At 34.2% G+C, this 22,045-nt stretch overlaps 1 protein-coding gene across 1 annotated transcript in view; it reads left to right on the plus strand.

Moving 5' to 3' along the window:
* The window catches only part of LOC149065674 (diacylglycerol kinase theta-like), a 132,647-nt gene that overhangs the window by 14,809 nt on the left and 95,793 nt on the right, over positions 1–22,045 (plus strand). The window contains exon 6 of the mRNA XM_089254062.1: positions 16,256–16,424. Coding sequence (XP_089110188.1) covers positions 16,256–16,424 — 169 coding nt within the window. The remainder of the gene's footprint in view (positions 1–16,255; positions 16,425–22,045) is intronic.

Consider the following 22,045-nt stretch of genomic DNA (forward strand, 5'->3'; position numbering starts at 1 on the left):
TAAAGAATAAATGTCAAGACAACAATTCAACCAGAATTTCAATTTCAAAAAAGTATTAATAAATTTTTCAGTTATAAATTTTAAAACAGGCTTTATAGAGGTTCTTGAAGATTTTCATTTATGTTGTTGTGGTGTAGTAGTATGTAAAGAGGTGTATCAGTTTTTATAAGCTTCTCTCCATTAATTACTTTTCATTTTTTTTTCTTTTTTTAAAATGCTATTTATGGAAAATATATTATACATGATTGAAATTCCTTATTGAAATTATTTTGAGATATTGAAAATCCAAGTTTGACTGTGATAAAAAAAACATTTCTGATGGGTGACACAACATTTTTAAGGTTGATTTATTATGAGTAGCTAAAAAGCTGCTTGTTATTGTGGATTCATGATCAAAAGTTATATGTATTGTTTTTGCAAGTTGAATTACTTTAAAAAACTTCTATCTATATAAATTTATAGCAATTTTTTTCCATCTTGCACCAAATGTCCGTATTCTCTATTCTTTTTCAACTTGGTAGAAAAAAGGTGGGAAGGAGTAGTTTTTTAAACTTAGTATTTGTTGAGATATTTTAGTATTTGTTAGTTATTTGATTCGTCTTGTTATTTGTTTAAGCTCGTTTCCATGTCACAGACTGATTCCTGAAACCATAACTTTGTTTTTTTCCTGTTTGGTAAGATAACAAAGAAGGGGTGGGAATTCATGCATGAATTTTAAAACATAAATCCCTCAGATGAAGGTATGACGACTAATTTTTTGGAATGTGAAAATAAGGAAGATTGATCTGGATATAATAAATTTTCCCAAACGTTTAGTGTGAGTAGTACACCAACTGATAGAATGGTTAATGCAGTTGGTACTCATTATAATGACCGTGCAATATAGCAATGCTTTCACAGCAACGACCAAACCAATACAATAAGTCCAAAATTTTGTTCATATAATGAATGTCATATTGTTGCCATTCAAGCAGAAGTTGCCAAGTCCAGTTTTGAAATTTTGTCAATTTAAACTTTTGAGTCATCATAAAAAATATTACAAATTATTTTAAAGATGTCTAACTTCTACAGTAGCTATACTGATCTTTAGATAACTGGTTCATAATTCATAACTGTTCATATCATGAAATAATTAATTGTAATTTACAATTAACTGCATTAGTCAATTTTTTTTTGTGACTTATGCTTGAATGCTGGCAAAATACCCTACTTTAACTTTTATAAGGAACCTTTTTTTACCAAAAATTAGGTCTCAAAAATAGAGGGAGGGAATCTCTTATACATGGATGGTATTATAGATATTAACAAATTACTCAGTTTCTTGAAACTCAGATCTTCATAACGTACAACACAGCAAGCCTTAGGTCATCACCCAATAGATCAAAACGTCCTGTTGGAGAAGTGCACGTTTGTCAAGCAATGGCACACGTTTAAAGCAACCATCATGGGCAATAAGCAGTATGACATAACTTATTTTTTGCTAAAGATTTAATTAAAAAAAGTCAACTTCAACCCCTGGATTATCAGTATCAACAAACCCTTCAAGGCACTAACTAATTAGAGAGGAATGGAGATAGCAAATGGATGCAAGATGTTGATTCCAACCTAACACCAGTAGGAAAGCCAGGAAGCCAACAATTAGTAAAGTTTGCAGCAGGCTTTGCAGGTTTTTGATGCATGACAGCTTTAAACCAGTGATTCTCAATGTGGGCATTAACGCCCCCTTGGGGGCGATGGAATATTCCAGGAGTCGGTGGAAGCTTGGGGGGCGATGGGAGAAAGTTCTGGAGAAGGGGCAATGGTTCTTTAAACCATAGCTCCCAAATTTTTTGTTCCATCACCCCCTTCAGAAATTTTTTCTCTCATCGCCCCCGATTCACGTGAACCCATAGGATTTTAACTTCTATCGCCCACTTTGGGAAAAACTGGTTTAAACTGTCACATCAAAAACCTGTCAAAAATATCAAATATTGCTTTCCAATATAAAAATTTCCATTGAAAATACACACATTGATTGCATGTAATGTTTAAAGTGACTATGCTATACAAAGAATAAATACTTAATATGATTGTAAAATAATTTTCTGCTCTCTGCAGAATTATTTTGGACAATATATGTATTTTTTTCTTGTAAAATATACAATTTGAATAGAGCATAAAATAGAAGCTGAAGGAAAAACTATGCAACTATTCCTCTATATATATATTCCTCCATTCAAAGTGAAATGCTTCACCTTCCAAAATTTCTTTGTTTAATATATGTGTATTGATATAAACCATCTGCTGTACTCTTTTCATAGAGATAGGTGTTTAAAAAGCTTTTTTTTACTCCATATATATGTAATGTTGATTTCTGTTATTAAATTATCTAGATATAATCATTGATATTTAAAATGATTCCCTTATTATGCATAACATTTAAACAATAACTAGCAATCAAAGTACTAAATTGTAGGACTAAAATATCCTTTAATTTGGCAGCGCTGATAGTATATGATGCTTAAGAAACTCTTGTAACTTATTCTTAGTACAAAAGTAAAATTCACAAAGTTTGACTATGATATGGTATATAAGCCTACTAGCATTTATATAATGCAATGTTTTTCCAATTGAAACTGTATTTGATGTGCAAAATAATGCTTTAATGCATTAGGTATTAAGTCCTGCCAGCTCTGCTTTGAACGAAATAAGTAATAATAACAATTTTTAAACGCCGGATTTAAACAAGAAATTTTTAGGTGAAAATAAATGAGTTTAATTAGTGTATTAACAGATGCTTCACGAGAATTTTGAAATAAAGTTTTAAATAGATCAGAAAATTTAAAAATAGATATATTTTATACTTGGTAATTATATGGTAATTCAAAATATAAAACTCTTTTAATCTCCTTGAAAGTAAGTTTTTTGTTATTCAATATATATATATATATATCAGGTTAAAAAAACGATGACAACATTGACAAAAATTTTTTGACTGTTTTAATACTGAGTTAGTTTCTGTCAAAAACCTAAACCCTAATCTCCTGTCACACATATTTTGAATAAGCAGCTCTAGTTTGCTTAGTAAATTGAACACAGGTAATCAGTGGTTCAGATAAAATGGACCATAAAATTATATACCTGTTCTACTCTTTGTAGGTCAAAAAATTTAAAATTACAAATTATTATTAATATTTTGTTTTATTGTAATAAATGAGTGCTTAAAAATAGAACCTGATATACGGAAAAGTAAGTTTCTTATGTTATATACCTATTGTGTTCAAAATATTATCCAAAAGCATTTATTAGGTTCTTGACTGTTTTCGAATTTTTGATGGTTTAAACCAGTTTTTGACAGTTAAAACCAGTTTTGATGCTTGTCATATCAAAAACCCAACCCTGGTTTGCAGCTGGGTGAAGAAGCTGTTGAATGATGTGAAGAAAGAATAGATTGAAAGGGCCTTTAAAAAGTGCAGCAAAAGTTACAGCAGGGATGGTACTGAGGATGATGCAATTTATGATGAGAGTGACTGAGGATGATAATGAAGTAGTTGATGTAGCTGATTGTGTGATGCATCAGATGAGGTGATGAGGAATTTAATGGTTTCTATGACGAATAAAGAAAACTTTATCTTAAAGTATAGAAAATATTCTTTTATGGAAACTTATTCCAAATTTTAATCCAAAAAAATTGGGGTTCCGTATACACTTCAAAATATGGTATATTTTCATTTCAATTTAATGGCCACCCAATACAACATACGATGTAATTGGAATAATGGGTGTTGTAACAAAATGAGCACTAACTGTATTTGAAATATACAAATAGCTGTTAAAATTATAGCACATTGTCGTCTTTCAATCAAAGAATTGTTTCCCATAACTCTTATACATTATTTGCACATTATAAAATTACATGTTTTTGCATCCAAATTGTACTAATCAAGGAAAGACTTTATCAAGTTATAAATAGAGTTAGTAGTCTCACCAGTTGTTCAAGAGAAGGTACAGTTATGATTAAGGGAAAAAAGGTTGACTTTTTTGAAAGTATCTTTCAAAATGTTGATTTTTCCCTTTCTGCCGCATTTCTTGTAGCCATGATATTTTATCCAGGAAATTACATGATATTAATTTCAGGAAATTGAAACAAATTTTATTCAGTGATAAAATTTTAAAGAATGGTAGGGATTGCTTGTCATGTTTTTGTGGGAAGAATGGTGATTTTTCTATTCCAGCCTAGCTATGAAGCTTTAACAAATTATAATTTTTTACATTCTAAGTCATTTTTGCATTTTACGTATCATTTTGTTTTTTTTTTGTCAAATACTTTTTTCCTGTCATAATAAGAAAAAACTATTTTATTTTTGGTTTTGACTCAGTTTGACCTAATTGGTCCTTGCGCCATAAAACCCCCAAAAACTATTTCCAATAAATCTTTCAAAATCAGTGTAAAATAATTTTTTAAAATACAGTAAAAGTCCATTTTCACGAAAGCTGCCAATCACGAAAAAAAATGTTGCTGTAATAAACTTTTGCATTACAAGCGAATTTTCATTTTGTTACTCAGTCAAATATAAGTTGCAGAAAATTTCTGCTATATCTGCATTGTAATCATCTTTTAGATCATTTTGTTTCAATATTAGCAAGTTTTGTGCTCACAGCAGTTGATTCTCTAGAATTTTTTTCACTAGAGAATTTCGTATTCTCAAAGTAATTTAGCCAACCAACTGAACAATTAAAATTCTCACTGCAAGTTAATGGACTCCATTCATTTTTCTGCTGATCACAGTTTTTTTAGCACTATTTTTTATTCTGCCATTTGGAAATGACTTAACTGCAAGTGTTGTTCAAATAATCCCTGGCATAAATGAATGAACGCCAGAACTTTGCCACTGGACTTATCTCGTTGCAGAGATCTCTTCCAGCCCAGCTTCGTGGCAGAGTCCAGAACACTTTATTTTGTGAATAAGCCCTGGCAGTGACCGTGGTCACTTTTAGTCACTGGAATACAAAAGTCAAATGATATTGCCATACATATCCTTTGTGTATATTGGGAAAACCTAAAAATATGAAGGAGTAAAAAATTAGGCTTTTTTAGATCCATTTTTTAGGAGTACCTGAGAGTAATATCTACAATGATCATGTGTCAGCAGATACGTGTTAAAAATTCATTCTTCTAGTTTAATTCTCCAAGGGAAAGAAAAACCTTACCTTTATGGCTTTTGAAGAATTCTTTTATGTTATAGTGGAAGATTCATCATTTTTTACTTATAACTGAACATTTTTGTACTTTTAATAGTAACTGTTTGACAATCACTCATATATGCCTCATAACTTGTTCATTAGATTCTTGTTATAAGCCATACTCATTGTATTTAGACTTTTACTGTGCAGTTGTCCCTTAGTATTTGCAGGGGTTACGTTCCAGGGGTCACTGCAAATATGGAAAATCCACAAATAACACAAACCGTAACTTTGTTTTTTTTAGGTATCTCCTTTGTATCTGCTTTTTGTGGTGAAGGTAGATGGGGTCATACAGTGATTCTCAGCATGTTTTCTGAACTAACATTGTAATGTCTTATTAGCTATTTCTTCCACATTTCATTAAATTTGTTAGAGTTTGGTGACAGTTCTTCCTTGACCAATTTTTTTACATGTGAAGAATGTGCTATAGATGGGTCTTGTAATGGAAATAATCCATTGCCGATTTGAACATATAAAGCCCTTGCACTAATGAACCTTGTTGCTCATAATGAACTTGTTTTCCACTTCTTAATCATGGGGCATCGCTTCAGTTTTAGGAGCAGTCAGCTCAATAAATGTCTTCTGTGTTAATTTCTGAATTGCTGTTCATTAATTCTGCATTTCCTTTCATGTCCGCATCATTGAACCCTTATCCATCTACCTGCTTCGCAATGTATGACAGTCTCTCATACACTGTGGCCAAACGTTGTTCCAACACAAGATGGCTGTCACCATCGTTATAGCTCCTACGATTCTATGACTCCTCTAGCAATGACATTAATGGCATCTGTGAAATTCTCATCCATGACTTCAAGACGTTTCCTGCATTGCATTAACATCATGTTTGATCGGCTGCATAATCATCATTGAGTAATGTGTATAGCGAGCTATGAATGTTTGCATAATCCCTGAACTGACTGCTGAATGCTAGGTGTTGAGTTAGGAGGCATATAAAGGACTTTGAATAGTTTGTCTTTTCTGTTAAGGGTCTTCTGATTTCCAGAACGAAAACTAATCCAGGAAAAGTGTTTTTTAGTAAAAGCTTTTCTATTGTTTATTCCAAATATTAGAAGATGTAACATTCTTTCTCGTCAATGCTTGTGTATTTGGAAAGTTACTAATGATGGTTATAGTTTGCAAGTTATGTATTGCACAACTTGCATGCTGTAACCATCAAAGTACATCAAGTTATGCTATACATAACTTCTTTTTTTTATATATACAGTAAAACCTGTCTTTAACGGAACTTGTATTAAGTGGAAACCTGTGTCTTAAATGGAAAAAATCTTGGCCCTGTGATTTCAATGCTAAAATACACATTAAAAACCTGGATTGAAAGGAACCTATCTAACGCGGAAATGGAAAGGAAAATTGTATGTTCTTAATGAAAAATTTCATACAAACACTACAAATGTTTCCTAAAATATTAGGCCAAGCACAAAATGTTTAAGTGCTCTACTGAAATTTTTTTATGGAATTTCTGCTTGCCAATGTCAGTTCTGCATTATCTGCCCCCCTTACATTAGCAAAAACTATCTTCATACTTTATGCTACAGTTTTAATAAGCCATATGTAGTAAGGCAGTTACATCCTGAAATTGTTACAAAATCTTTCAGAAAAGCAGACTGTTCTACGGGAGAAATCAGTGCAAAGGTTGAATTTCCAGATGATATATATGCAGGACTTACAAAATTGCATGCAAGCTGCTTTCTGTGATCGCAGTGCTGAGGATTACATAAATGTAGAAGACAATGTACAAACTGAACCTGACATGACAAATATAGAGACTCATTGAAAATTTTAGAGAAAGTCAAAAAGAGAATGACGATGTAATAAATGCCATTTTCAGAAAAAACTGTAGGGTGAAGTTTTATACAGATGCTGTCAAAACCTTTGAAGAACTACAGAAATTTTGGTTTCTTTTAATAGCATATTGACTCGGGCATTTTTCTTACAATTTCTGAAATAAAACTGAAAGTCAGGAAGCAAAGGGTGTAAACTGTGTAGTTATTGCTCTGTTATTGACCACTGGAAAAAATAAATTTTCGTGAAAATCTTTTGTTTTTACAAAATCTTGTTTTTAATTTTTTACTCAATATTTAGATTGGGGAATAGTAAATATGTAATGGACTAGTGTATTGAAGTAAATGCAGTATAAATGTATTTTTAATAAATAATGCATTGTATCAAGTGATAAATATTTAATAATTATTACTTACTGATTAATAATTGCTTTATTTTTAAATTTACTTTATTTTTAATTTATTTTATTTCAATCTTTTCGCAATCTTTACATAATTTTCCTCATGTCAATTGAATGTCTATTAAGCGGAAACCTGTGTTCAACAGGAAAAATCTCAGTGTCTTACAGTAAAACCTGTCTTCAATGGAATAGTATCGGATTGCATATTCATTGATGCCGCAAACAGAGAACTGCAGAAATGAAGTTAGCCATTGTCAATATCCAGAATTTTGATATCGACAATGGCTTTCCAGGTGATAGATTAGCCCAAATATATCATGAGACACCCCACTAACCCTGTTCTATCTCAAACCATTTTTGAGTTATGGTGGGTAATCGATTATGGAAAAGTGTGTCAAGTGTAAAAAACCCGCATTTGTTGAAGTTTCTAAGAGACTTACATGCAAAATAATCACATATTTGGAGAGAACGAAAAAATTATTATAAGATGACATCATTTTCATTGAAATATCTGGATTTATTGGTGAACTACAAGCACTGAAAAATTAGAAAAGTTCGAAATCAAATTGTTGCCAAAATTTTTAATCGCCAATTATGTAAACACCCTTCTAGCTACAATCGGTCAAATTTACCAAAAACTTGTGCACCAGCTTTCAAAAGAGCCTGCATAAACCATATCAGTGTTCTGGGTCAGGAGAAATTTAGCCTTTTGTTCATCATACATCATTGAAATCAATGTCTGTCAAAGTAGATATTCAACAAAAATTTGAAATTGGCTGTTAGATTTTGGTGACAATTTGATTTTGCAGAAAAAATCATAAGGTGACATTACAGCAGTGATTCCCAATGCGGGTGTTAATGTCCCCTGAGGGCGATAGAATGTTCCAGGGGGGTGGTAGAAGCTACGAGTATAAGAAGCTCGATATCCTATATAAGATAGGATCTTATGGGTTAGAGATCGCATTGTGGGACAAAAAAAAAGGTTGGAAAACTATGCATTACAGGATCATTAATATCTACCTGTATTTAATGGGGAGCTTCAATTGCTGAGAGATTGTTGAAGTGAAAAATCGCATTGCTACCAAAACCTATTAAAATTACTTCGAACTCAGATTTCAGTGATGTATTGCGAACAAAGGGCTCAATTGCCTCTATCAGAACACCAATATGGTTTATTGTAGGCTTTTTCAAAAGCTGGTACAATGGACAAGTTATTGGTAAATTTGACCGATTGAGCCAGAAGAGTATTTGTGTAATTGGAGATCAAAATCTTATTGTAGCTTGCCAATAAATCCAGATATTTTGATGAAAATTATGCCTTATAGGATTTTTTCCTTTCTTTCAAAATGTGTGCTTAGTTTGCATGTAGGTCTCATTAAAACTTCACAAATACTGGTTTTTTTAGATTTGACACATTTTTTTTCATAATCGATTATCCACCATAACTCAAATGGTTTGAGATAGAACAGGGTTAGTGGGGTGTCTCATGATCCACTTGGGCTCATCTATCACCCCCTTGCATTTTGCAGAATAGGTCGAATTCACCCTGTGTATATATATATATATATAAAATGTTTAGTTAACACGTGCATTTATATTTTGTTCTGATACAAGAATTAGCACTGCAAAAGTGTTCTACAGAAGACTGCGAATACAGAGGACTGACTGTATATATTTCTATTCCAATGTCTCGGGTGGGGGGGGGGGGAGTTGCAGATAAGATGCAGCAGTATATAGTCTACACCCGGGGTCTCCAAACTGTTCTCCGTCAAAGATTTCTTCATGCTCCACAAAGAGATAGAAAAATAATTTTTATTCATTTTACTAATTTAAAAAATTTGCCTTTATTGCAAGTTATAGTTGGGTGCTATCTTTTTTTTGTTTGAATGAAAGCAAATGCTGTTTTTAATTTGATAAAATGTATCGGTGCAAACATCAAAGGTTTTGTTTTCAAAGTAAACAGTATTTATCAGACCAGTGGGTGAAAAATTTCTGGGGTTATTTCATTAGTCTAGCTCATGAGTTAAAGACTGGTCTGCATCATCAAATCGTGAACTTACACGATTTCAATCTGGCGTGCCAGATCATATATATAGTTTTGTTCGGACTCCATTATATTTTTAGCCATGCAACAGCCCAGTATAGTCTGAAATGGGACCAGTCATTCCATGCTATTTGCTCCTAATTGTTGATAGTTTATTCACTGATTTCTAGTCAAAAGCTTCTAAAAATGTCAACTATAAGCGCATTACTCTGACTCAGAAAAGCTTTCATTGCTATTACTTGCTTTCAGCAAAGATACCCTTATGAGTTCTCAGCTCCTGGAGCCCATAAGGTGAAGTATGCATTGCATAGTCCATATACAGATTATCTCAATGTATTCATCATTCACTGGGTGTGAATCAGATTTAAATATTTGATCTTGATAACGTACGATTGAGCTAATTTGTCTCTGATAGCAATTGCCGAAGGCTAACTGTGCTGCATTGTGGTTTTTTCACTTTATCTTCACCATGCATTTGCCACTGTTGCACATGAAAAACCGAATTCTAGATACTAATTAATTGAAACTTGTGGGCATCGTGCAGAACTTTCATCACAAGGATCCAAGTTTGAGCTCCATTTGCCTCACAGTAGTAGTCAATTGAGTTCTTTTTCTAGGTTCTCTTATTTTAGGGCACAAATGAGTCTCCCATTTAAAAAAAATCTCTCCACAGAGCAGACAGACTTTTAATACAATATTTACATAACATCAAAATTCAGGCATTCACCTTTCTCACTTCAACAAGGGGAAGCCAGATGGCAGCAACAGTATAGCACAAATCACACATATATCAACAAACATACTTTAAAGCTGCACATGTAAACAAATGCCACCTGCATATAACCAATTCATTAGAAATTCTTGAGAAACGAGTATAAAAACACTGCTCACGGTTAAAAAAAAAACCTGAAATTCTGGTTTTTAACCAATCAGCATGTACATGCTGCACGTGACACAGAAAACCTTCTCTTAGGGAAATCCAACTTTATACTTAAAATTTCCCTGGAAAGATCCCACATAACATTATGAACCCTGGATGACTGTTGTGCTGATGTTCAGAGATGAGTATTTTAATTGAGTGCAAGGGTATGCTGATGCAGACAGATCCCAAGGAACTGGAGATCGTATAGACTCCTGCCAATCGGCCTAGGGCTCGGTAGTCCTTCGCAGAGTGAAGAAGGGTTTGAAAGGTATTGTTTGGGTGTGTTTAAAGATGACAGCACTTCCCCTTTCTTCTGTAATTCCTGGAAAAACACAGGTAAAACATCTATCATTCCTACAATAAAATAAAAATTATTCAAGATAAAAAGTTGCCACCTCAGGAGATGGACAATTCGACTAAATAAAGAACTATTTGATCAAATTACTTTAGTATTCAAAAAATGGGACATTGAAATCGACACGTATGATCATGACATATATTGAAACTAAATGCTAGTTGCATACAGGTTGAACGTGACTTCCAGCATCCCTGTTTGTGCTTTGCGATGAATTTTTCTCTTAAAAAGTGCTCAGTGACTTGAAAAATTTTCTAACCACTGGTCTGCACTAAGAAATTTTTTTTTTTCTAATGCATAATCCTCAGATTATAAGCAGGAAAATACTATAAACAAATGATATTTCTGATTGTATGTAACTTTCTTGGATGAACTAAAGTTCCACATTTCTTGGAATAAGTGTTGCATGAAGATATCTGCATGCGAAAGAGAAATCACTTGGAATATATTTGTAACCTTTATATGTTGTAGAGACTTCAGTTTTTGAATATGTTTATACATCAAAAGCACGCAGGTGAGAGCAGGATATGATCAAAGTTTTTACATTTTTGAACGCCATGGATAGAATAAATAGATCAAATGTATTTTATTAATACACCATCAGTTGAGTGCTTTGACTAGGGGACAATATTGATTAGTAAAGGACAACTCCAGGTTGTGTTGTAGGAAATTTTTTTAGTAGGGTTGTGAAATGACAGAGTCATAAGGCAGTCATTAAGAAGCACTCGACACCATTGTATGAGGAGAACACAAGAGAGATTTAATTCATTACTGAGTTAACATTGACTTATTAATACATTAGATAACAAACCACTGGGCAGTTAGACATACTGACGCGCTAACACACATAAGCATCACAATGGAAGGCATGTATAATGAAAAGCAAGGCAAAAGCCCCACATCACGGTTACACAGGATACATATAAACATACAAATATTCCAGTAGTGCTACACACACCTAAGGTTACAAACTAATATGCAACATTCCTGGGTTTCTTAAAAAAAATAAAAGTTTGCTCTATGCCATTTAGTGTTCTTTATCCCAAGCTCTGTGGAGCTTGACGTATACACGAACTTCGTCTAGGCACAAACACTGAAGAATTTGAAACATCAGGAATTCCACTTACCTTCGACTCTTCTAATGGAATTTTCTCACCTGGGAACTTGGAGAGGGTCGTCTGTGGATCTTCAGAGGTTGTCATGGAAGTTTATCCCTTTTCCTGGGGCACAACAACTCGCTACTGCAAAACGTAGTTTTGTTATCACTTACCAATAATTTTGCCACACCAAATCTTGCTAAAAGTTCTCTGACAGCTTGTATTGTACTATATGAAGCTATAGAAGTGACTGGTATAACTTCTAGCCATTTTGTGTAAGTCAATCAATAGTGATTTGAGTCAATCACTATAAACAAAATGACCATTTACTGGACCAGCGTGGTCAACATGAATGCGATGCTATCTAGAGACAATGGCCAAGATACTCTATTTGAAAGAGCATACGGTGCATTTTCTTGACAAGCAAGACAGAATTTTACCATACGCGTGATATCTGCATCAATACCAGGCCACCAAACTATACCTCTTGCCAAGGCTTTCACGGCTTTGATTCCTTGATGACCATCATGCAGTTCTGACAATACATACACTCAAAATCTCTCAGGAATGTACACTCTCACACCTTGCGAAATAACACCTTGCTCAACTAAAAGTTCATCTCGGTATAACCAAAATGGTTGTATATCGTCTGCTACTTCTGTAAGCCATCCGTCTTGAATATATACATCCCCACTGTACACAAGGTAGGATCAGTACTTGAGTACTGCCTCAATGTGTGAACTGAAATTGGGCTGTCATCTAGATTTTGCATTAAACACACACATTTTGCTGATTGAGAAGGGTCAAAACAAAAGTCCGGTAACGGTAACCTACTCAACGCATTTGTTTGACTTTCTTGGCTTGAATTTAATCCTGTATGCATAAGCGGAAAGTGTCAAAGCCCACCTTTGAAGTCTAACAGCAGCTACAGCGAAAATTGGTTTCTTTTCTGACAATAAGAGGTGACTGTCCATTATTAAAGTAAACTCTCTGCCCCGAGAGATAATTTCTAAATCTAGTTACACCAAATAGTAATGCCAAGGCTTCTTTTTCTGAATGGCTATAATTTTTCTCAGCCTTTGTGAGTGACCTCGAAGAAAAAGCAATGGGGTGATCTCCAAGATTCGTAGGATGAGAAAGGACCTCACCTAATCCAACCGGACTAGCATTGCACGACAAAATAACTTTATTATCGAAATGTGATAGCAAAGGAGGCTTTTTCAAAACAGCTTTCGCTTTGGAAAATGCATTTTCCTCCAGAGTGAACCATTTCTATTAAGAAAAAAATGTATTTCTGCAGCATTAGACAAAGAAGGAGCTTTTCGATCGCATCCAATTTAGTGCTCACTGGGTGTAAACCAAATTTGTCAATATGATGACCCAAATACACAAGTCTTTGAAAAATTCACATTTTGCTTTGTGCAGTTTTAGACCTGCATTATCCAATCTAGACAAAGCCTTGACCAAATGAGTCAAATGTTCAATGTCATCTTTACCTGTCACAATTAAATCATCCAAATAGACTGCAACACTATGTAAACCTTGTATTAATTTGTCCATTTCTCATTGACACATGGCTGGGGCAGATGCAATACAGAATGGCATTCTTTTGTATGAAAACATACCATGATGCACATTAATAACTACTAATTTCTTAGAGTTATCAAGTTCAAATTGATGATAAGCATCCTTTAGATCCAACTTGGGAAAACTTCTGACTTCCCGCCAATTGAAAATATATTTTCAATATTTGGAAGTGGGTTCTGTTCTAACTCTGTGGGAGAAATAACTGATCTTTAAATTGCCGCAAAGTCACACAGCACCATTAGTTTTAAGGACTGGAACCACCGGCATTAGCCTATTCAGAAATTTTAATAGACTCAATAATGTCCTCGCGTAGCAGTCTATCTAATTTATCATCGTTAGCACGCATCGCTATCGACACCACACAAGGTTTGAGAAACTTGGCAACTGCATTCGGTTTCAAAACTTCATTTGATCACTTTGTTGCACCACTGCCATTTTCTGCACACAAGGGCTAATTAGACCAGGACCTACAATTTATTGCTGATTCCGAACGGCAGGCTTGTTTTTTATACTCGACGAGGGGTTGGTGCGCTAACCCCTCGACGGGGGACTCCATGCGGTAGCAATTTTTTCTGCGGTCAGGTTGCCGTTTTTGTTGTACCTCTGTCTCAGGAAATTTTTCTGACAGGGACGAACCGGGTATCAAACTCGCGACACCTCTAAACGTCCTTTGGTACTTCAGGTAAGTATCTTATAGACCTGGGCTACCGCGCCCGGTTTCTAAACCAAGTTCACTTTCTCATTCTGCATGGCACTGACACCAGGAAAAAACATGGTCAAATTTCCGCAATAGTGATTGCAAAGCAAGAGGATGATTAGAAAGTTTATTTACCTCTTGTTGTTGAATATGTCTATCAAATTAAAAGGATAAATCTAATTTTGACCAGCTAAATTGACATTTTCATTTCTCAACCAACAGTGGAAGCTTCGTCGCCTTATTTCCAAATGTAACATTCACATCTATTTTTCCCAAAATTGAAATTTCATGGGTAGTATATGATCTCAAAAATATTGTTTGTGTCTTGCAAATGAGGGAGCATTGTTTTAAAACGTTCAAAAGTAGATTGTGAAATCAGAGCATAAGGTACTCCTGTATCAACTTCCATTTCAAGGTCGTATTCTTTAACTCGAACCACACGTGCTGGGGGGGGGGGGCACAGCTTCTGGTAATCGTAAATTGGCTGCTTTAGTTTATTCAAACTCTCTAACTTTAATGTTTGATTTGCAACTTGCAATATCAAATGATTTTTATTTTTCAGATCAAATTTTGTAACTCTCGACTTAGCATTTGATTTTTGTGACGATTGACATATTCAGGCAAGATATCCAACTTTTGAACACGTATGACAAATAGTTTTTATATGCAGACATGAAGATGAAAAATGTTTATTGGATCCACACTGCATACAGCAATTTTTCCGAAAGTTATTTTTAGTTGGAGATTTACTATAATTAATCGGCTGTACCTTTCATAATTCTCTATCTCTTGATTGCACTAAATTAACTCCTGGAGAAGCAAAATTTTTAATGTCACTAACACTACGTGTAGCTGAATCCATTGTTACAGCTATTTCAATGGCATGTAGAGTTAGATTTGGTTCAGTGACCAATTTTAGAGTTATTTCTTCACATTAGATTCCACAAACTATTCAATCGCGTAACATGCGATCCAAGAAATTGTCAAAATTACGATATTTCAACATGTAAATGCAATTCCGCGATAAAACTTTGTGCATATTTCTCAGCAAATGATTTCTCCTGAAAAATTTTAGTGCCTCAACAGTCTGTGAAGGGGTTGGTTCAAAATGTGCCGTTAAAAGTTGAACTAACTGTGCAAAAGTTTTGTCAGTAGGTAATGCAGGAGAGAGCAAATCACATAGCCTTCTGTAAGTTTCCAATCCTATTACCGTCAAAAAAATATGGCTCTCTGGAAGTGGATCGACAGTTTTTTTTTGCAATGAAATATTGCTTAATGTGCGACATAATGTGACCTCTGTTCCACGGACGGATTAAAAGGTTGAATAATGTTCAAAGGTTCCTAATGTCATGTTCATAAAAATAATGAATTGAAAATCTTCATAATTTTCTCTCATTGCCAATGAAATGACCGAGTCGTAAGGCAATCATGAACAAGCACTCGACACCATTGTATGAGGATATAATGGTGCACAAATATACATAAGCATTACAATGGAAGGCATGCATAATGAAAAGCAAGGCAAGTCCAACATTACGGTTACACAGGATATATATAAACATACGAATATTCCAGTGGTGCCACACACACACCTAAAGTTACAAACATAAACATGCAGCAGGTTGTGAATAAATGGGATAGCTTATTCCTGGATGTTGTGAATTATGCCACAATTGGCATTTTAAAAAGAAAATATGATATTCATATTGGAATGAATCGAGAAGCTATTTATATTTAAGCATAATTTTTTTATGAGGCAGTGGATATTTTATCATAATTATTAGTATTTTTTTGTGATAATTGCTCTTATTTTGGGTTGCTGTATTTTAGATATATTTGACATTTACATTTTTTATGGCCATCTTTTTTTAGCCACCTCGGATATTCTTTCTTTAGTGGTCTTTGTATTTTCAAGAGCAGCACTGCATCTTTCCCAAACAAAATTTAACTTTTTTGTGCAATTACTGTATTCTTTTATTTTGCAAAGAAATATGTAAGATAAAAAGAATTCAGTGCCTGTTTTAATTTTGTGTGTGTGATACATGATCCAGAATTTAATCAGTTTTATAATAAGTACCAAATAATGAAATTTGTGAAATTTGAAGTTTTTTTTAATATTTATTATAGGCTCATGCTATCTGTTACAAAAATGTTCAAAATGAATGTACGTTTGGATGTCTTGAATGTATAATGCTTCCTGCAAGTTCTGTCAGTATTCCACGAACTGATGTTCCATTAGAAACTATTATTGGTGTTGAAAGCAAAAAGCGAGATGCATTGTCAAGGATATGTTTAGGTAAAGTTTTGAATATATATATATATTTTTAATTTTTTGAGATTTTTCATTAACTGATGGACTACTATAATTATTTAAAGGTTAAATTAATGAGATTGAAAAAAAATATTTCAAACAACTTTTGTATCACTGAAGGTTATAGATAGGATTATGCATTCCTATGAATCTTTTTCAAAACGAAGGGAGAAAGAAGAGGAGCTCAGTCTTATTTAATAAATTGGAGTGCTAATGGAAATTTATATTGCTTTGAGCTATGACAAATTTTTCAGTAGTGTAACTTAACCCTTTAAGTGGCAATTAGAAATCACTTAATCACCCTTCAAAATGCCATATCGTTTGTAATGAAGACTTTCTTCCGATTTTCAGCAGATATAAACTAAGGGGTATGGAGAAAAGATTTACATTGAGAAATTATTTCCACAATATATCTGGGCTTGTCAATCCTAAAATGAGAGGCTTTTATGGAGACGAGATATCTCATCATTGCCACTTAAAGGGATAAGGTTATAGAAAATACACAGTGGATCTCGCCGCTAACATTATTTTTGGGAGCAACCAATGGAAATGTTTCTATTATGAAAAAGAATTGAGACTTCCCAAGTAAGACTTCTTATAGGGTCACATACCTCTTAACATGGGGAAAAGTTAAAATATCATAAAAAATATTATTTAACCATTGATTTATTAGACATTATTTCCACATGTTTTTGATAAAATACGATATCCTATGCATTTTTTGAAATTTTTAAAAAAATTAAGTGTTAAAGATATGAAAAATTGTATACCAGCATAAGATAGCATATTTAATCAAAAATACGTGAAAAAATTTCTAATAAATCAATAGTTAAATAGTATTTTTAATGATATTTTAACTTTTTCCCATGTTAAGAGGTATGTGACCCCCTTAAGAATACCATTGCTTGCTCACCAGCTACTGAGCTATAAGGAAATATATCTTATCTATGTATCTTAAGCTATAAGGTTTACTTATAGCTCAGGGTCACCAGCAGCTAATGTCGTATACTGAAGTGAGAGGGGGAATGAAGAACATAAGATATTGCACAAACATTGTATTACACATATACGGTGGGATCTCCATATGAGCTGTCTGAAATTGATTAGTAGACTATGCAATCATTGATGTTAGAAACATCATTCTTTGGTGTCCCATATGAGAAAAGCTTAGGCAAAATTTTCTCTAACACCAAGTGATTTAACATGAGTTGTGGATCATGTAGATATGAAGGAACATATGAGAGCTGGGTAATACACGAGAGCTGGGTAAAGCTACCATAATAAGAATGCACGCTAGTCTTTGCACTTTTTGTAAGACACTTTCATAAGAGGTCTTTGATAACGCCTGATGCCATACCACACAACCATAGCTCAGCATTGGGCATGCAATAGCAGTGTAGACCCACTGAGTGGTTTTAGGGTTTAAACCCCAGGTTTTGCCAATAATTCTTTTGCATAGCATAAGTATATTAGTGTCCCGTTTAGCTCGTTCTTGAATATGGGATTTCCAGGAGAGCTTAGAATCCAAATCACATTCAAGGTATTTCACTCTGTCGCATATGGCTAATTCTTGTCCCTTGAGGGTTAGGTTTCCAATTTCCCATTTTCTGTTCCATGCGAAAATCACTATTCTGGTTTTTTCCGTGGAAAATGTTAGTTGGTGTTTGTCACCCCATCTGTTGACAGAGTTTAAAATTTGTTGAGCAGAATCCTCATTGTGGATAAATCATGCCCTTGAATGAGCTCGACTAGATCATTTGCATAAGCCTGTGTATAACCTGGTCCTTTTATTAGATCAGAGATCAAGGAGCTGAAGACTATGTTTCTTAAAAAAGAAGAAAGGATTCCTCCTTGCGGACAACCTCTTCTGGTGGTTAGAAACATACTTTTAGTTACATTTTTTTAAAATTACACATAGGGACTTAAGTTGTCAATTTTTTTTTTTGGGGCGTGTATTCATAAAAAAATTACACAAAAATAAGCGTATTTATGTTAATATTAAAATTTTGAATTTGTGAAATGTAAATCTTATTTTGTGAATGCTGAAACCATTGCGTTTTCATTATGTTGCTTTTCCTTCAATGCTTTTCCAAAGCACGGAAAGCTAACACATGGAAAATAACTCTGGTAAAATATGGGACTCGTTACAGAACAGAGAATTTGCTTTCACTCAGCTAAATTCTCTGTTGAACAGTCTTGAAAATGGCCATAGTCGATTGACTTCGTGGATGCATTACAAAATTAACCACAGGCCTCTGCTCAGGCCGTTACTATACATTTATGACTTTCAAAAAAAGGTAATGGTACAGAACTGTGGGTATTTGCATCATTGGCCGAAAGCATCTATGTCTGGTCAAGTCATGAAAAATGAATAAATATATTATGTTTTTCAAGTTTGCGGTCGCAGAGATATCTGCTGTTCAAACAATTAGGGAAGCCTTTATAATATTTGTATATACAGGGCATATAGGAAAATCCTTTTGTTCTGGAATAACTCGCAAACCGTTAATTCTAGAAGCATACTTCCAATTGGAAAGTATCCAAATAACGCATAGATCTCAGATACATAGGTAATTCATATTGCAAGAAGTTGCATAGTGTTATTAAAATAAAAACTTTTTAATTGGTCACCCTATCCTAAGAAACCTAGTTAAAAAGTTGTTGCCCTGTCCTTCCTGTGGCCCCCCAAAAAAAATCCTTATTTTTAAGTGCAATGTTTGCTTTGTTTTTTGAATTTAAAAATTGCTGAGAAAATAAAGGAAATAATCACAAATTATTAAGATAAGCTCATTCTACACATCATATGCTGTTCTTTCCCTCATTTCACTTTTAGTAATTTTTGAATTCAAATATTTCGGCAAATTTTGCAATTACAAACATGATTTTTTTGGGAGGGAGCCCTCAGGAGTGACAAGGCAACAACTTCCTAATCAAGTTTTCAAGACTGTGACCAAATAAAAAATTTTTGTATTTTAATAATGATACAACCCCTTTGCAATATGAATGACATCTCTGAGGTCTTTTCTTTCAAACTGAGCACAACTCGGGTCTATCACCATCTATGGGTGATTTACTATCTAGTGAGCTGTCCCGGAAGTGTAACTGTGTGTACCTAACAGTCTGAGTGCGTATGTAGTGCTGTGTTTGATTTTTCAGTGCTGCCCTCCATATTTTAAAAGTGAAGTGAGAGGTGTTATGATTGAATTACATTTGTACTGTTTGTAGGTCTGTTGCTCTGTGGCGAGACTTTTCAAAGGGGAGATCGGCTCGCATTCACACCTTGTGTGTGTACCTAACAAGTCTGAGTGCGTATGTAGTGTTGTTTGATTTTTCAGTGCTGCCATCTTTGGCTCTGGCATATGTTAATGCCAAAGCCCGAAATTGGTCCGGTCAATGTCCAAATTTCCAACTTTGACCAGTCAGTTTTCAAGGTGGCCGGTGATCCCTAGTCAGAGTCCAGTAACAAAATTCATGATTTGGAGTCATCGTCAAGTTGGCATATTTATTCATGATAACTATACCCACAGGGAAAGGGAAAAAAGTTTCAGTAATCTATTGCTGCTCTTACATTTTACTTATTTTAACAGTACAAATGCAGTATAATCCAGATTGCCAAGGGTGCTATAAGTCACCAAGGCAGCAATAATGGTGCTGGGTTTGCCGTAATTTTTCTATATCTTTCCATTTGAGGTGGCGCTAGTAATGCCAGCTGAAATATAATATCCATATTTATTATGAGCATCTTTTTCTCAGTCACCTCATTGGGCATTTTGTCTGTTGTAGCTTTGTTTTTGTATTTATATTTGTATTAACTGGCAACCCATCATATCACAGTCGCAATGCAGTAATAATTTTTCCCCTTCAAAATTTGATAGAAAAACTGACGTCTAATATTATTATACAAAAAGTTTTTCCTCTCAAATTTCTTTTATTTTCATGTCACAGAGCTAATCCAATACAGATAATGTATATAGACATGTATGGCACATTGTCGATGAAAAAAAATGACACTGACGTCTACCGGACCATCTTACATCAACACATTGAATTTCACCCAAGGATCTCTGGTCACTTCGTGAATTGGTTGGCCAAAGCTTGAATCATTTCTGAAAATCCTTTTTTGGCCAAAACTCTCTGCCAATTCACAAAGTGGTCATCCCCTTTGCAATTGGCTGCACTTCAGGCTTTGGTGGTAACATATATAATAACAATATAAACGCATCAAGATCCATAGAAAATCTCTGTGAATCAAATTTTTATTGATGATGAACTTCCTTTAAAGTGTCTTTTTAATGATCAGGAGAGGAGAAAAATAATAAAAATAAATTGGAATCTTCTGTAAAATCTGCCTATAATAGGTCAAAAGCAAGTATTTTAACAGAAATATCGACAGCCCAGTTTGAAAAGGCAACTCAGAAAACAGCATTTTTGAATTATACACGCCATGAGAATGGTGGAAAATACTTCTACATATTGCAAAACAGCAACAACTCTGAACTCTGCTTATACACTTGCTACTGTGATTAAATCTGCGTTGATCCCCATTCAGTTCCATACGAAGTAAATCTTTAAAATGCAGATATCTCAAAACATAATTTTGAGTTGTCCTTTTGAACTGGGCTGTTGATATGTGCTGCTATTTACAAAAAGCTAAGCAGCTACTAAATGTCTTTGTCATTTTAAATGTGATTTTAAAATACTTAAAACCTTGAACATTGTGATAATATGACAAGAATGTCGCTCTCCACTTGTTAATACAAGATATACAGAAGACTGGATGTTGTGAAGATATTTATTATTTGAGATGTTAATTTTTTAAGGAAGGAAAAAACTCATCTCTGCCTCTACCGGGAGTCGAACCCGGGTCCCTCGATTGCCGGACGAGTGCTCTGACCACTAAGCTACAGAGGAGATAGAGATTTTCCTTCGCTAGAGCGTATATATGCCAAACGGAACCGTGCAATGGACGGTGAAACCGATCAGCTAATAGCTCATGGACGACGAGCCACCAGAGGGCTATATATATGACAAGAATGTCGCTCTCCACTTGTTAATACAAGATATACATACATAACATCTCAAATAATAAATATCTTCACAACATCCAGTCTTCTGTATATCTTGTATTAACAAGTGGAGAGCGACATTCTTGTCATATATATAGCCCTCTGATGGCTCATCGTCCATGAGCTATTAGCTGATCGGTTTCACCGTCCATTGCACGGTTCCGTTTGGCATATATACGCTCTAGCGAAGGAAAATCTCTATCTCCTCTGTAGCTTAGTGGTCAGAGCACTCGTCCGGCAATCGAGGGACCCGGGTTCGACTCCCGGTAGAGGCAGAGATGAGTTTTTTCCTTCCTTAAAAAAAAAAAAATTAACATCTCAAATAATAAATATCTTCACAACATCCAGTCTTCTGTATATCTTGTATTGTGATAATACATCTTTTCTTCCAATATTTGCATTTTTATATTTAGGGACCTCATTTCAAGATGTTTTGTAATGATATTCGTGCACCATCTCTTAGTCATTTTGATCCCTGCTGTTATTCTAGGTAAAAAATTGGTTTTACCAGCTAATTAAAAAACCCAGAATATTTATCAA

Source organism: Pholcus phalangioides, unplaced genomic scaffold (genome assembly GCF_987345545.1).
Source record: "Pholcus phalangioides strain wild (caught in Gottingen) unplaced genomic scaffold, Ppha-v1.0 ptg000039l_1, whole genome shotgun sequence".
Lineage (NCBI taxonomy): Eukaryota > Metazoa > Arthropoda > Arachnida > Araneae > Pholcidae > Pholcus > Pholcus phalangioides.